Source organism: Urocitellus parryii, chromosome 1 (genome assembly GCF_045843805.1).
Source record: "Urocitellus parryii isolate mUroPar1 chromosome 1, mUroPar1.hap1, whole genome shotgun sequence".
Classification (NCBI taxonomy): domain Eukaryota; kingdom Metazoa; phylum Chordata; class Mammalia; order Rodentia; family Sciuridae; genus Urocitellus; species Urocitellus parryii.
The window spans coordinates 230,645,156-230,659,093 of NC_135531.1; the positions used below are offsets into that span (position 1 = coordinate 230,645,156).

Here is a 13,938-nt window from a genome sequence, read left to right on the forward strand (position 1 = left end):
CTGAAAACCAATTCTTGTTTGTTAACATTCATAATCAGAGGCAGGGAGAGTGGTAGAAGGCTGCGAGGACTTACTGATGCTGCTGCGGCACTCTATGACCTCAGACTGCAAGTAAGAGCCAATCCCGAAGCGGTTTGTTGCAGCCACCCGGAACACATACTCATTTCCTTCAGTGAGTCTGGTAAATTTAAATGTTGGTCTAGTCACTGATTCAGAAACTGGCAGCCATCCTGGACGGTGAGCATCGCGTTGTTCCACTACGTAGCCGCTCAATGGAGCACCACCATCCAATTCAGGGGGTTCCCAGGAAATGGTAACTGATGTAGCATCAATTTCATCAATTTTGATGGGCCCAGTTGGTGGACCAGGCTTGTCTAAAAAGAAAAAGAAATCCAGGAAATTAATTTTCACTTCAAATCAAAATGGGGTGACTGAATATCAACAACTTTCTTGTATCTTTGTTACACATTCTTACCAAGAATGATAACTTTAATGGTCTCTGAAGTAGTTCCAGTAACATTCTTTAATTCAAGTGTATACTCTCCAGTATCTCTTATGGTGGTTTCACGGATGGTTAATTTAGTTACTTTAGTGTGCGTTTCAACTGTGACACGCTCTGATTCTCTCAGTTTAGAACCAGCAAAGAACCAGGAAGCAGTAGGAGGTGGACGTCCAGCAATAGGAATCACCAGCTCTATGGGTCTGCCAGCAGGGACATGGATGGTCTTTTGAGGCATTGTAGAAAGATCAATTGTTGGCAACACTAGGAGAGAGAAATTAGGCATTTAGTTTTAGGCATTATTTCTAACAATAAAGTGTTATTGACTCTGAATGTTTTCATTTTATTTTACTATTGTTATTTTTTTGGCTATTTAGTACATACCCCTGAGATCTTGTACAGTCACAGCTGTGACGATCTCTCTTGGTTCTGACACACCTTTCTCATTTTGTGCCCTCACTCTGAATAGATACTGTTCACCTTCATTTAAGGAAATAACAGTATGCTCTAGCACCGTGGGCTTTAGGGTGACGACCTTCATCCATCTCTCTGTGCCAGCTCTGCAGGCCTCAAGAACGTATCCAGTGAGTCGGCTACCACCATCATAGAGTGGTTTTTCCCAGGCGAGAGTGACAGTGGATTTGGTGACATCAACCACCTCTAGCTTTGTAGGCACCAATGGCACTTCGGAGACTAGGACTGCATCAGATGTTTCGCAAGGTTCTCCAATACCATAAATGTTTTCTGGCAGGACTCTGAAATAGTACATGGTTCCTTCTACAAGTCCAGAAATGCGGTAAAGTGTCTTGCTGCACTTGGTAGTGACTGTTTTGAATGCTCTCATGGCAGCTTCACGTTTCTCAATGATGTAGTTGTTGACTGGAGCACCACCATCAATTGTGGGAATTTCCCAAGTAATAGTCACAGAATCTCTTGAAACTTCCTTAACTTTCACTGATGGACAAGGACCAGGAGTATCTAAAAAATAGAATGAGAGATCCATATTTCCTCTTTCCCTGATTGGTTGATAAATTTGGGGTTGGAGAAAGGAAAATATAATCAACACAGGTTTTCTCTAAAGAAGTGATCAATCATAGTCAAAGAGCCTTTTTAGAGAATCTACTCTGGGGCTGGGGATGTGGCTCAAGCGGTAACGCGCTCGCCTGGCATGTGTGCAGCCCGGGTTCGATCCTCAGCACCACATACCAACAAAGATGTTGTGTCCGCCGAAAACTAAAAAATAAATATTAAAATTCTCTCTCTCTCTCTCTCTCTCTCTCTCCCTCCCTCCCTCTCTCATTCTCTTAAAAAAAAAAAAAAGAGAATCTACTCATAGTGTGCTCAATTTTAAGAAGACTTACCGTATACTTTAACAAGGACTGTTGCTGATTTCTTGCCAGATTGATTTTCTGCTTCAATTGTATATTTTCCAGCATCATATCGATTAACTTTGTCCACAATAAGTAAAGAATAGCTCTCAGTGTTGTCAATAATTGCCCGGTTTGCAAGGTCAATCCCCTTTTTGCTCCATGTGATGACGGGAGGTGGTCTTCCAGATACAGACACCATTAGGCGCAACGTGGCCCCAGCTCTGAGGGTCACAGTCTTCTTTAGATCATCTGCAAGCTCAAGATCTGGTATTTCTAGAAAGAAAATATCAAAATTTAATTAATTCATGAACAGGTAGAATGAGAAATTAATTCATTTAAAAGCTTTCATTGTAAATACCTAGTCTTTCCACCGGCTCAATTTCAGCAATTGTTTCGCTGTATTCACTCATACCCTTCACGTTCACAGCTGCAACTCGGAAGGAATATTTCTGGCCCATTTTAAGGTCTGGCACGGTGAATTCAGTATTTCTTATCGTGGCATTGGTATGTACTCGGTACCACTGATCGGTGTCCTTCTCTTGCATTTCAAGAACATATCCAATGATGTCAGCACCACCGTCATACATGGGCTTGGTCCATGCCAAACTAATGCTGCGCTTGGTGGTATCCACAATTCTTGGAGCAGAAGGTGGTCCAGGGGTATCTGTGGAATTTAAGAAGTGGGATGTAGATATTATACAAACAAGGAAACTTTGAGAATTGTAATTTTGGTTTTCTACATTCACACAGGCATTATTGCCCTTTGTTCATATTCAGCGAGACCAGCTTTGTAACTGGGCTTTTCTGATATTACAGGACAGCTATATATGCCACATAATCACTAATATTATTTTAATAATCAGATTGCTTCAGGAAGTTAGATGTTTCTTCTCTGGTACTTTGGCTAGCTGATTGTATTCTCTCTTAGGTTAAACAGTGGGCTTAGCTGTTTGTGGGGACGTTCTTTAGTTGCTCTCTTTCACTGGGTTTATATCATTTGTCACCTCTATGTTTCTATTGAATACAGGAATCTGTTTCCTCATCTCTCCATTCAGTCCCAATGAATTATTCCTTTGAGCTCTTGGGCTCAACCTCTGTAAAAGGATTTGTCTCTTAGTTTTGAGGCTCTCATAACAATTATTTTATGAGTAACTTATTAAATATTAGAAATTTTATACTCCTCTTGGGCCTCTTTTCAAAAGGGACTTGACTTTTTTCTTTTCAGTAGTTTCCACTATAATGCACTCTTACAAAGATTTACAAAACATATTTTTCATATTGATAGCAGACTAATTTCTTTTTCACAAATTGGAAAAAATGCTGCAATAATTTATCAACACTGATAATTTAGCTAATAATTTATTAGCAACACTAATGCTAACTTACCAACAGAAGTACAGGGTTCTCCGTCTAGCCTGTGTCTAAGATATACTTAGACTAACATACACTTTTCTAGGCATGTACATTTCATAAATTTTACAAGCTCTTTGGAATGGCATGTTGGACAATTATTTGTCAATGGTTTTGATGGGCATTAGGTTAACGTATGATTCTTAGAACTCACATGATGGTTCTTTGCATGTAATGAAGTTGGAAGCTTCGCTGGGTTCACTGTTCCCAGCAGCATTCACTGCCGTGACTCGGAACTGGTAGTCACAACCTTCCATCAGGCTGGTCACTTTCAGCCTGGTGTCATATACCACATAGTCCTTGTTGACACGTGTCCAGCGCAGGCTCTTCTTCTCACGTTTGTCTACTAGGTAGTTGCTGATGTCGTTGCCACCATCAGATTCAGGTTTTGTCCACTGGATAATGATGTGCTCTTTGCCAGCCCCGACTTCTTCAGGGATGCCAGGTTGTGATGGAATAGCTGTTTGTATTGTATGGAAATAAGGATAATGATCAGAATTGAACACAATCACTATTATCATGAATGCCCTTTCCCCCTCTCCTCCCTTCCTGATCCTATTATGTTTTGGTCACCAAAGTGTTTAAAAGTGTTAATACTCACTGAATGAGTTTCTGGCTACAATTGGCTCTGATTCAGCAGGCACACCAGGGCCATATTTGTTTACTGCCCTCACTCGGAATGTGTACTCGTTGTTCTTGATGAGTCTGGTAACTACATAGGATAGAGTGGGGCATTCGCCTTCCACGATCACCCAGTTGAGCCTGCTAGTCTCACGGCGCTCTACGATGTAGTGAGTTATTTCTGCTCCTCCATCTTCCTGAGGAAGGCTCCAGGCTAAAGTGCATTTCTCCTCGGTTATTCTGCTGACAGTGAGGTTTCCACAGGGGCCAGGGGAATCTGAAACAGATGTGTGATAAGCCTTGATGAAGACCATTCTTTCCGTTCACCTGAGAAAATGCTGTAACAGTTCAAGAACTGGTACCATGCTTACCAAGTACTTTGACCATGACAGACACGGCCTTGGTCCCACTGGCATTCTTCACCGTTAAGGTATATTTTCCACTGTCACTCCTGTCACAGAACTTGATCACAGCAGTGGCTCGTTTGCCAGTGTACTGCATAGAGATTTTTTCACAGACATCTAATTCTTTATCTCCTTTGGTCCAGATAATTTTGGGTTCAGGTTTGCCACCAACTGCGGCGTCAAGAACAAGATCTGAACCTGCTCTGATGGTAACCAGGTCACCCTGTAACCGGGCATCCAGTTCGGCTTTGGGTGGAGCTGTCAATACGCAAAAGAGATGTGAATGAATATCTGAGTTTACTCCCACATAAATTGTGATAATTTAAAGGAGAACGTTGACTATTTCTTACCGTATTCATCTCGGCAAGTGATGGGGCCTGTGGATTCTGACCCTTTGCTAATTACACCTGCTGCATTCTTGGCCAACACACGGAATTCATAAGTGTCTCCTTCACTGAGAGCAGTCACGGTGAAGAAATTGTCAGACACAATGGTATAGTTACACTTCAGCCAGCGGCCATCTCCAACCTCGCTGACGGGCTTACGCTCTATGATGTAGCCCACGACTTTGCTGCCTCCATCGTACACCGGGGCAGACCAAATCAGTGATACTGTGGATCGTGTGACATCTGTCACTTCTGGTCTGCCTGGTGCATCTAGAAGAGATGAAAAATAAGGTTAAAATTATAACCGAGTTCTCTGAGTTTACCAATAATAGCAAAAGACAAATGCAAACCCCTGATTTTTATCTACATACCGACTGGGTTTTGAGCCATGATAGGTCTCGAAGCTTCACTGGCCTTGCTAACACCAGCAGCATTGAGTGCGTAGGTTCTGAACTGGTATTCCAGCCCTTCGACTAAACCAGTCACTTTATAGTTGCACTCCAAACACGGCACTTTGTTTTCCTTCACCCAAAGGATGGTGTTACGTTCTTTCTTTTCAACCCAGTAGCCAATGATTTTACTGCCACCGTCGTGGTAGGGTTCTTCCCAGCGAATTGACATGGCATTGGCAGACACATAGTACACTTCAGGTCTGGTAGGAGCACTTGGTGGGACTGAATATAAACAAAGGCATCAAATGTGAATATGGTTTTACAAAATTCAGTGGAAATATTTAATAAATGAGACTTTGAAGTATGATTTTAATTTTTCTTACCGAATGGATGCTCAGCAACTATTGGTGCTGATTCTAGAGGCTTGCTGACACCAAATCTGTTCTCTGAACTGACACGGAAGGAATATTCCATGTATTTTGTGAGATGAGTGACTTTAATCTGAGTGCGCTTGACACTGGAATTGATGAGCTGCCAAGCTGTTGTACCTGACTCACGCTTTTCAACTATGTAATTAGTAATTTCGGTGCCTCCATCATCTTTAGGTTCAGACCATGACAGGACACATGATTCAGCCGACACAGATGAGACTTTGATGGGGCCAGTCACTGGACCTGGTCTTCCAATGACCACAACTGTGACAGTAAATGTTTTAACACCAGCCGTGTTTTCCAGGGTCAAGAAGTATCTGCCAGAGTCACCTCTCATGCTGTCCTTTACAGACAGGGTGGTCCTGTCTTTTGTTGTTGTGATACTCATTCGATCAGTCTCCTTAAGTCTCATTTCTTCCAGTTTCCATGTTACTTTGGGTGCAGGACGACCACTGATTGGCACATCGATGGTAAATGTGCTTCCTGCTTTGCAAGTTATGAGCTGATTGGTAATTCCAGTGAGATCTGCCGTAGGCTCAATTTGAGGCTCCTTGATGATGACAGATGAGAAGGCTTCCCTGGGTTCACTATAGCCAGCGTCATTCTTGGCCTTCACCCGGAACTCATATTCAGTGTTCTCCAACAGGTGCTCAACTGTGAAAGTCAGCTGTTTGGTGTGACCAGCTGCAACCCAGAAGTCAGAACCTTTTTGTCTCATTTCAAGAAGGTAGCCAGTGATCCGACTGCCTCCATCATGATCAGGTTTAAGCCAAGCTAAGACTGCAGAGGATTTGCTGGTGTCGACAACATCAAGTCTCCTAGGTGGAGCAGGCTGTTCTGTGGCCACAATGGGTTCTGGCATTTCATAGGGTTCACCAATACCATACTCATTTTCTGCAGAAACACGGAAATAGTATGGAACGCCTTCTGCCAGGTCACTGACCTTGAGGATCTGTCGAGTACATTTTTCACTGATAACCTGCCAGCTGCGGCGACTTGCTTCTCGTTTCTCGACCACGTAGTGATGGATTCTGGCACCGCCGTCAAGGAGAGGAGCATCCCACATGAGTGTGACAGATCCCCGGGTCACGTCCTTGAAAGTAATTGGACCAGGTGGTCCTGGAGAGTCTAGCACCTTGACAGTGAATGTGATGGACTTACTACCACTGTTGTTTTCCACAGTAAGGGTGTATTTCCCTGCATCATTTCTGTTGCAGTTTTCTATAGTGAGGGTGCTGAAGGAGTCTGTCGTGTGGATATCAGCCCGAATGCTAAGGTTAGAGTCCGGCTTGCTCCACACAGCTGTAGGAGTAGGTCTACCCTGGAAGGCAATGAAGAGGCGAATACTGGCCCCAGCTCTAACAATGTGAGTCTGCTTGAAGTTTGCATCAATGTCTAACTCCGGAGCTGTTAATCGGTCAACGGCTTTAATTGTGCCAGTCACTTCACAGCTGTCTCCTTTCCCAGCACCATTGATAGCACTAACCCGGAACTTGTATTCTTCACCTGCTTGTAGATCAGTAACTGTGTATCTTGTTTTCACGCAGGCCTCGGTGTTCACCTTGTGCCAGTCTCCTAAGTCAGCTTTGCACATTTCTATGATGTACCCAATTATTTCCAGGCCACCATCAAAGACTGGTCTGGACCATTCTAAGCTCACAGTTGTCTTTGATGTGTCTGTCACTTTGACCACGGTGGGAGCACTGGGTGGGTTCACAGGCTCTCTACATTTAATGAGTCTTGAGATATCACTTGCAGGTCCTACTCCTGCCGAGTTTTCAGCCATGACATGGAATTCGTATTCGTTGCCTTCTGTCAGACCAGTGACTTTGTATCTCGTCTCGGAGATGGGCCGTTTGCTGATCACTTTCACCCATCTTGTGCTTTTCTTTTCTCTCCTTTCAAGGATGTAGTGTTGAATCTCATTGCCACCATCTGATTCTGGTCTTGCCCATGTCAATGTAATGCTGTTGCCTGTTACGTTGCTAGGTTCTGGAGTGCCGGGGGCATCGGGAACAGCTGCAAAATCGGGGGAAAAACTCAAGACAGTTAGACACGTTTGCTTGGGAAGTTGGTATTATGATAGAGTACCATTTAGTAAAAATGGAAACTTACTGTATTGTATTTGGGCAACCACCGGGTCAGAGTCAAGTGGCCTGCCAACACCAAACTTGTTAACTGCAGAAACACGGAATTGGTATTCGTTGCCATTTATTAATTTAATGGCAGTGTAACTGTGGGCTTCACATTTATCTTCAATCAATGCCCAAGCAAGTCTGCTTGTTTCCCTTTTTTCAATGATGTAGTGGGTGACAGGAGCACAGCCGTCATTGAGTGGTGCGTCCCACCACAGGGTCATCTTCTCACCAGTAATATTGGTGAATCTTATGGGCCCAACTACTTTTCCTGGTGTATCTGTAAGAAAAAGTGTTAAGAGTTAGTTTCTTTTCCCCTCTTCATTAAAATACAATTAGGTATGTCCTTAATCTTAGTCCCATAAATTGTAACATTAATAAATTATTTTAAAACTACCTTGCACTTTCACTGTAATTTCTGCCTTTGTGGAGCCAGATACATTTTTGGCTTCCACTGTATATACACCACGATGGTCCCGATTAGCGTCTCTAACAAAGAGGCTGGTGGATCCAAGGACGTCAGTTATTTCCATATTCATCCTCTTTTCTATTTCGACTCCATCTTTGAACCAAGTTACTCGAGGTACTGGTCTTCCTTGAACCAAAGCTTTAATTCTAAGGCTCTCTCCAGACTTAATAATGAGACCATCGAAGTACTCAGGGCCAAACTCTACTGTTGGTGGAACTATAAAAGAAATGGAGATATTGCATGTTAGCGTTGCTTTATAAAGACATACATCAACATATTTTTCATCATAAAGCCTTGCAAGGCAATGAATTCTGTGCTACCAGACTATTTTAAAAGTAGGACTGATAATGACATTTAGATTATGGGGTCAAATATCTTCCCATCATTATAAATGAAACCTTTACAGGTCATTTACTTCCAGATAGGGCTGCATGTTCAAACAGGTTCGTGCAAGAGGCCTTTGGCTGTACCTAAAGCAAGGTGATTACTGTGTGGTTGGTTATATGTTGTATTTTAATAACTCCAGTACAGTTGGACACCTCTTCTTGGGGCTCTTTTTCAATTATTATAAGTGGCTAAAATTACAAAACTAGATCACTTGCATGATCTTTATATGGGAATGGAATGAAATAATAGACATTGTAAAAAGCACTGATTTCAGTTATGGTTTTTCTTCTCTTCATTTAAAAGGGAGGAAAGATCTAATTCATCTATATAACATCCTTGGGTAATCTGTATGAAATGATGTTTCTGTTCTCCTTTTATAGACCAGGGGCCAAAACTATTTTTTTTTTTTGAAAGTGTAAAACGCTCTTAGTGACACTGAAAGTGTTGTAAATGCTTACCATTTTCATCTCTTGTCATAATAATGCCAGAAGACTGTGAGGGTGGGCTAATGGTTCCAACAGCATTTCTTGCAATTATTCTGAACTCGTACCGATCTCCAGGACTAAGCCCTGTAACTGTGTACTGACATTCACTGACATCGGTGAAGTTGCATCTAACCCAGCGATCTTCCCCTTGCCGTTTCTCAATGCTGTAGGCCACAATCTTACTGCCTCCGTCACGCAGTGGTGGGTTCCATTTAAGAGTGATGGTTTCCCGGGTGACATCAATGTAGTCAGGAGTGCCAGGTGGGTCTGAAAAATCATAAGGAAGTTAAGTGCCTCATTATATCTGTAACCAGTTCTTACTCAAGAGAAGAAAAATTACATGAATAATTTCCCCAACACATTTTATTCATTAATTTTAACTTTCTGCTTCTTAGTCTAAAAAGAACTTTAGATTACTTTATTAGACTGACTTAAAATTATTCCTCTTGCTTTACCTCACCAGTTGTCTAGTCACAAGAAGATAGGAAGAAGGTAACACATGGAAAGAAAGCAGTGTTTGATTTTACTTGTATTAATGCATTTGATTGCTTAATTAAATATATTTGAATAATAGTTACTTACCCACTGGGGAAACAGCTAAGGTAAATTTGCTTGGGTCACTTGGTGAGCTTAGGCCAGCAGAATTTTCAGCGAACACACGGAATTGGTAATCCAGGCCTTCTATTAGTCCAGTAGCTCTGTATTCTCTTCCAGATATTGGTGATGTGTTCACTCTTTGCCAGAGGATGCTATTTCTTTCTTTCTTTTCCACATGGAATCCAGTAACTTCGGAACCGCCATCATAAACTGGTGCATCCCAAGTTAGTGACATGCCATCAGAAGTCACATTGTATATAACTGGCTTTCCTGGGGGCCCAGGAATCCTGAACTGGTGTTTTGCCACAATAATGCTTGAGACAAGTGGTTCGCTGACTCCATATCTGTTTTCTGCCCTAACTCTAAACTGGTATTCAGCATCTTTGACCAGATTAGGAACTTTGAAAGTGGTCCTGGCAACACTTGAACATACCATCTTCCAGTTAGTTTGTGAAGCTTCCCGCTTCTCGATGCTGTAACAGGTGATTTCTCCTCCTCCATCATCGTCAGGTACATCCCATGACATGATGGCACTGTCAGCTTTAATTTCATCAAATCGAATGGGTCCTTTGGGCTTGGATGGTGGGCCGAGGGTGATGACTGTAATGGGGAAAGAATTTCTACACGCTGCATTATCAAGAATAACAGTGTATTTTCCTCCATGTTCCTTCTTGACATTCTTAATATTCAAGGTTATTTTGTTTTCAGTTTTACTGAAGCGAACATATTCACTTTCTTTCAGTGGCAAACCATCTTTTAGCCAACTGATAGATGGTTTGGGTTTTCCTTTATAAGGTAGTTCAAGGTGTACATTATGCCCAATTCTCACTGAGATTTGTGCCCCAGGGATTTCTGACAGGTCGACCTCAGGTGTGATTACAAGTTCTTTCACTGTAATTGGCCCAATAGTGACGGCATCACTCAGCCCTTTCTCATTTTTAGCAAACACCCTGAATTCCAGGACTGACTGTTCTCTAAGTTGGCCGATCTCGATTTCGCATGTCTTGCTTATGCCGGCGTGGGACCATGCCTGTTCGCCTTTCCCTTTCCTTTCCACAACATAGTCTGTGATGACACTCCCACCATCAAAGTCAGGTTTGGTCCAGTTCAGGATAACAGATGTCTTTGTTGAGTCTTTCATTGAGAGATCGCGAATAGGTGCGGGTACTTCAGCAGCCTTCACTGGCTCTGTGGTTTCACAGGGTTCCCCGATTCCAATTTCATTTTCTGCAAGAACTCTGAAGAAGAATGGTGTTTTCTCTGACAAATCTGTTACCTTAAAGGTTGTACTAGAACATTTGTGTGACACAGCAGTCCATGTTCTCTTGGTGGCATCTCTCTTTTCAATAACGTAATTAATTATGGGAGATCCTCCATCAATGAGTGGAGGATCCCAGAGCAAAGTGACTGTGCCTAGAGAAACATGTTTAACCTGTAGTTTCTGGCAGGCTGCTGGTGTATCGAGCACTTTAACACTCACAGTTGAAGACTTAGGTTGACCCACCCCATTTTCTATTGTCAGAACATATTTTCCTGTATCATTGCGAGTAACTTGAGGAATAGTGAGCAACGAAGACGAATCAGTATTTTGAATGTTGTATCTGGCATCACTGCCAAGATTCTTCTCATCTTTTCTCCAGGTGACAGTAGGTGGAGGTCTGCCTTTAAAGGGAATCAACACTTGGACATCCTCACCAGCTTTAGCTATAACAGAGGTTCTGAGAGCCACATCTAGGTCGATCTCTGGTTCCTCTGTAGACACAAAATGGACAGGAACAGTGAATTTTAAAAGCGAGAAAGTGAGTCTTTTCTTGGAAATACTCTAATAAAACGATAAAACACAATCACACCAGTTGTACATACCAAGTATATCTTTAGCTTGTACAGGCTCGGTCATTTGTATAGGTTCTCCTTGTCCAGCGCAGTTTACTGCAGATACCTGGAAATAGTAATTGACTCCAGGTTGCAGGTTAGACACTACATATTCTGTGGTTCTGACCTCTCCTCTGGTAGAAACAATGGTCCATTCCTCTTCCTCTCCTTGTCTCATCTCAACAACATATCCAGTAATAGCACTGCCCCCATCATAGACAGGTTTACTCCAGCCAAGAGTGATGGATGACTTTGTTGAATCTGCAATTCTTATCTTGGCAGGTGGGCCTGGAGGATCTGGAATGACCATTCATAAAATGGTAATTACACAATCATATACAATTTATTCACACAAAAGATGCTACTGCTGCATGTAAGAACACTTACCAATAGGATCAGCAGCTTTGTAGAAGTCAGATGGTTCAGAAAATGGACCCAGTCCAGCAGCATTTACAGCACAAACTCGGTATTGATAGTCATTGTTTTCTGTGAGTCCTGTCACTTTCTGTCTGGTGTCACGGATCGTCTCCTTTTGCACTTTAAACCAAGCTAGACTCTTCTTGTCTCGTTTTTCAAGGAAATAGCCACTTATTTCACTACCACCATCTACAATTGGCCTGTTCCAGATAACAGTCATTGAATTCTTGGTAGTCTTTGTCACCTCTGGTATGCTTGGTGGCCCAGGTGTAACTATTTAGAAAGGAAAAGCAAATGAGTTGCAGGATCAACATTACTCATAAATTCTATATTCTGATCTTTGAATCCTGTCTAAGAATATTAATTTATTATATTTTCTACCCTGTTAAAAGAATGACATTAAGATATGATGCGACACAAAAGGAAATCATTTTAAGAAAGCATTCATAGTCTAGCAGAATAGTTTATCCTTAAACTTCTCATGATTTTTGGTTTTCTAATGAAATAAATCCTATCTTACCAAATGCATTCTTAGCTACCACAGGATCAGATTCCAGTGGCTCGCCAATTCCATATTTGTTTACAGCTCGAACCCGGAAGATGTATTCATTTCCTTTGATAATTTTGGTGGTTGTGATGATGCACTCTTCCAAATTTTCAGCCACCATAGACCACACGACACGGCTTGTCTCACGCTTTTCTACAATGTAGTGAGTGATTTTTGCACCACCATCGTCAGTTGGAGGCCGCCAGAGAAGTGTTATCTTTTCAGCAGTGACAGTTTTAAATTCAATTGGTCCACCTGGAGGTCCTGGTTTGTCTGCCAATGAAAGAATAAGATGATATGTTAGTGCTTCTAAGTCTATTAATTTTAAATTACTACATTTTAGGCAAACAAAATATGACATTGGCCTGTATTGAGTACCTACCAAGGATCTGTACTCTGATAGTGGCCGAGGCTGAGCCCATAGCATTCCTTAGTTTTAATTCGTAGCTTCCACTATTAAGGCGGTTGGCATCTTTGATGAGTATAGATGCGAGGTCAGTGGTATTTTCAACACACACCAGTGCATTGGTTTGCAATTCTTTGTCATCTTTATACCACTCAATTGTAGGCTCAGGTTTGCCAGAAATGCCTGCTCTGAGCTTCACAGATGTACCTGCTCTGTATTTGACAACTTCTGTATATTCTAAAGGTAGGTCGATTACAGGTCCACCTGAAGAATGACAAATAAGAAATATTTAATATATCCTAAGGATGAAAGAAATAGCCATAACAACCTCAAAATAGGGTCACTGGCCCTTACTAAACTATATATATATATATATATATATATATATATATATATATATATATATACACACACACACACACACACACACATACACATGCGCATGCACACACACACACTTCTAATTCTAGTCACCTATTATTTTAAACTTTTAAATTTTATAAGCTATTCTCCTAGATGGGGAAGAAAGTCTATGAAAAAGCTCTGACCTCAATAACATTGCACTAATTGCACAGGGACTTCAGTGCCTTCTAAATGGGTTTTAAAGTCTGTTAGGTATTTCATCCCAGTGATGAGATGGGATAGCATAGGGAGAACATTACTGAAGAAGCAGCCTTCAGCATTTTCTTTCACTCTAGTTTTCTTTCCATGTCTTCTGACCACTTCCTATTCTTCTTTTCCTGTCTCACTTCACCGGTATCTATCCACATGTGAGTGGTTCGTTTCAGACCTTTGAATGGTCTACTCATAATATTATATATCACTGGGAATATTTTATACCAGAGTGCTTTGAACCATTGAGAAACAGAAGTAAATTTGACTTGCTTCACAATAACAGCAGTATTGATTTAGTGTCTGCAAAGCCTGGCTGATACAAAGCAGCCCTGGGATTCTCAACAGGAGGGTGGGAGTGGATACTTTGTCCAGGCAATATAGTGGCTCATTTTCCCTTTTGAAAATGGAGAAATTTTAGGAGAAGTGTCACAGGGTTCTTAACTCTCATGATATTTCAATTTTCAAACCATTGTTAGTTGAATGTACCAGTTACTT

The 13,938-nt window shown here is 41.7% G+C and overlaps 1 protein-coding gene across 23 annotated transcripts in view; it reads right to left on the bottom strand.

Annotated features, from left to right (window-relative positions):
• Ttn (titin) overlaps positions 1 to 13,938 on the bottom strand; it is a 266,326-nt gene that overhangs the window by 15,580 nt on the left and 236,808 nt on the right. For all 23 annotated transcript variants that reach the window (XM_077802977.1, XM_026391974.2, XM_026391969.2 and 20 more), the window contains 19 exons: positions 12,805 to 13,092; positions 12,396 to 12,695; positions 11,846 to 12,148; positions 11,450 to 11,755; positions 9,572 to 11,338; positions 8,963 to 9,256; positions 8,046 to 8,333; positions 7,629 to 7,928; positions 5,466 to 7,532; positions 5,062 to 5,364; positions 4,655 to 4,960; positions 4,272 to 4,562; positions 3,881 to 4,177; positions 3,434 to 3,739; positions 2,228 to 2,533; positions 1,861 to 2,142; positions 884 to 1,477; positions 476 to 763; positions 75 to 374 (listed from right to left, as the gene is read on the bottom strand). In XM_077802977.1, coding sequence (XP_077659103.1) covers positions 75 to 374; positions 476 to 763; positions 884 to 1,477; positions 1,861 to 2,142; positions 2,228 to 2,533; positions 3,434 to 3,739; positions 3,881 to 4,177; positions 4,272 to 4,562; positions 4,655 to 4,960; positions 5,062 to 5,364; positions 5,466 to 7,532; positions 7,629 to 7,928; positions 8,046 to 8,333; positions 8,963 to 9,256; positions 9,572 to 11,338; positions 11,450 to 11,755; positions 11,846 to 12,148; positions 12,396 to 12,695; positions 12,805 to 13,092 — 9,186 coding nt within the window. The remainder of the gene's footprint in view (positions 1 to 74; positions 375 to 475; positions 764 to 883; positions 1,478 to 1,860; positions 2,143 to 2,227; positions 2,534 to 3,433; positions 3,740 to 3,880; positions 4,178 to 4,271; positions 4,563 to 4,654; positions 4,961 to 5,061; positions 5,365 to 5,465; positions 7,533 to 7,628; positions 7,929 to 8,045; positions 8,334 to 8,962; positions 9,257 to 9,571; positions 11,339 to 11,449; positions 11,756 to 11,845; positions 12,149 to 12,395; positions 12,696 to 12,804; positions 13,093 to 13,938) is intronic.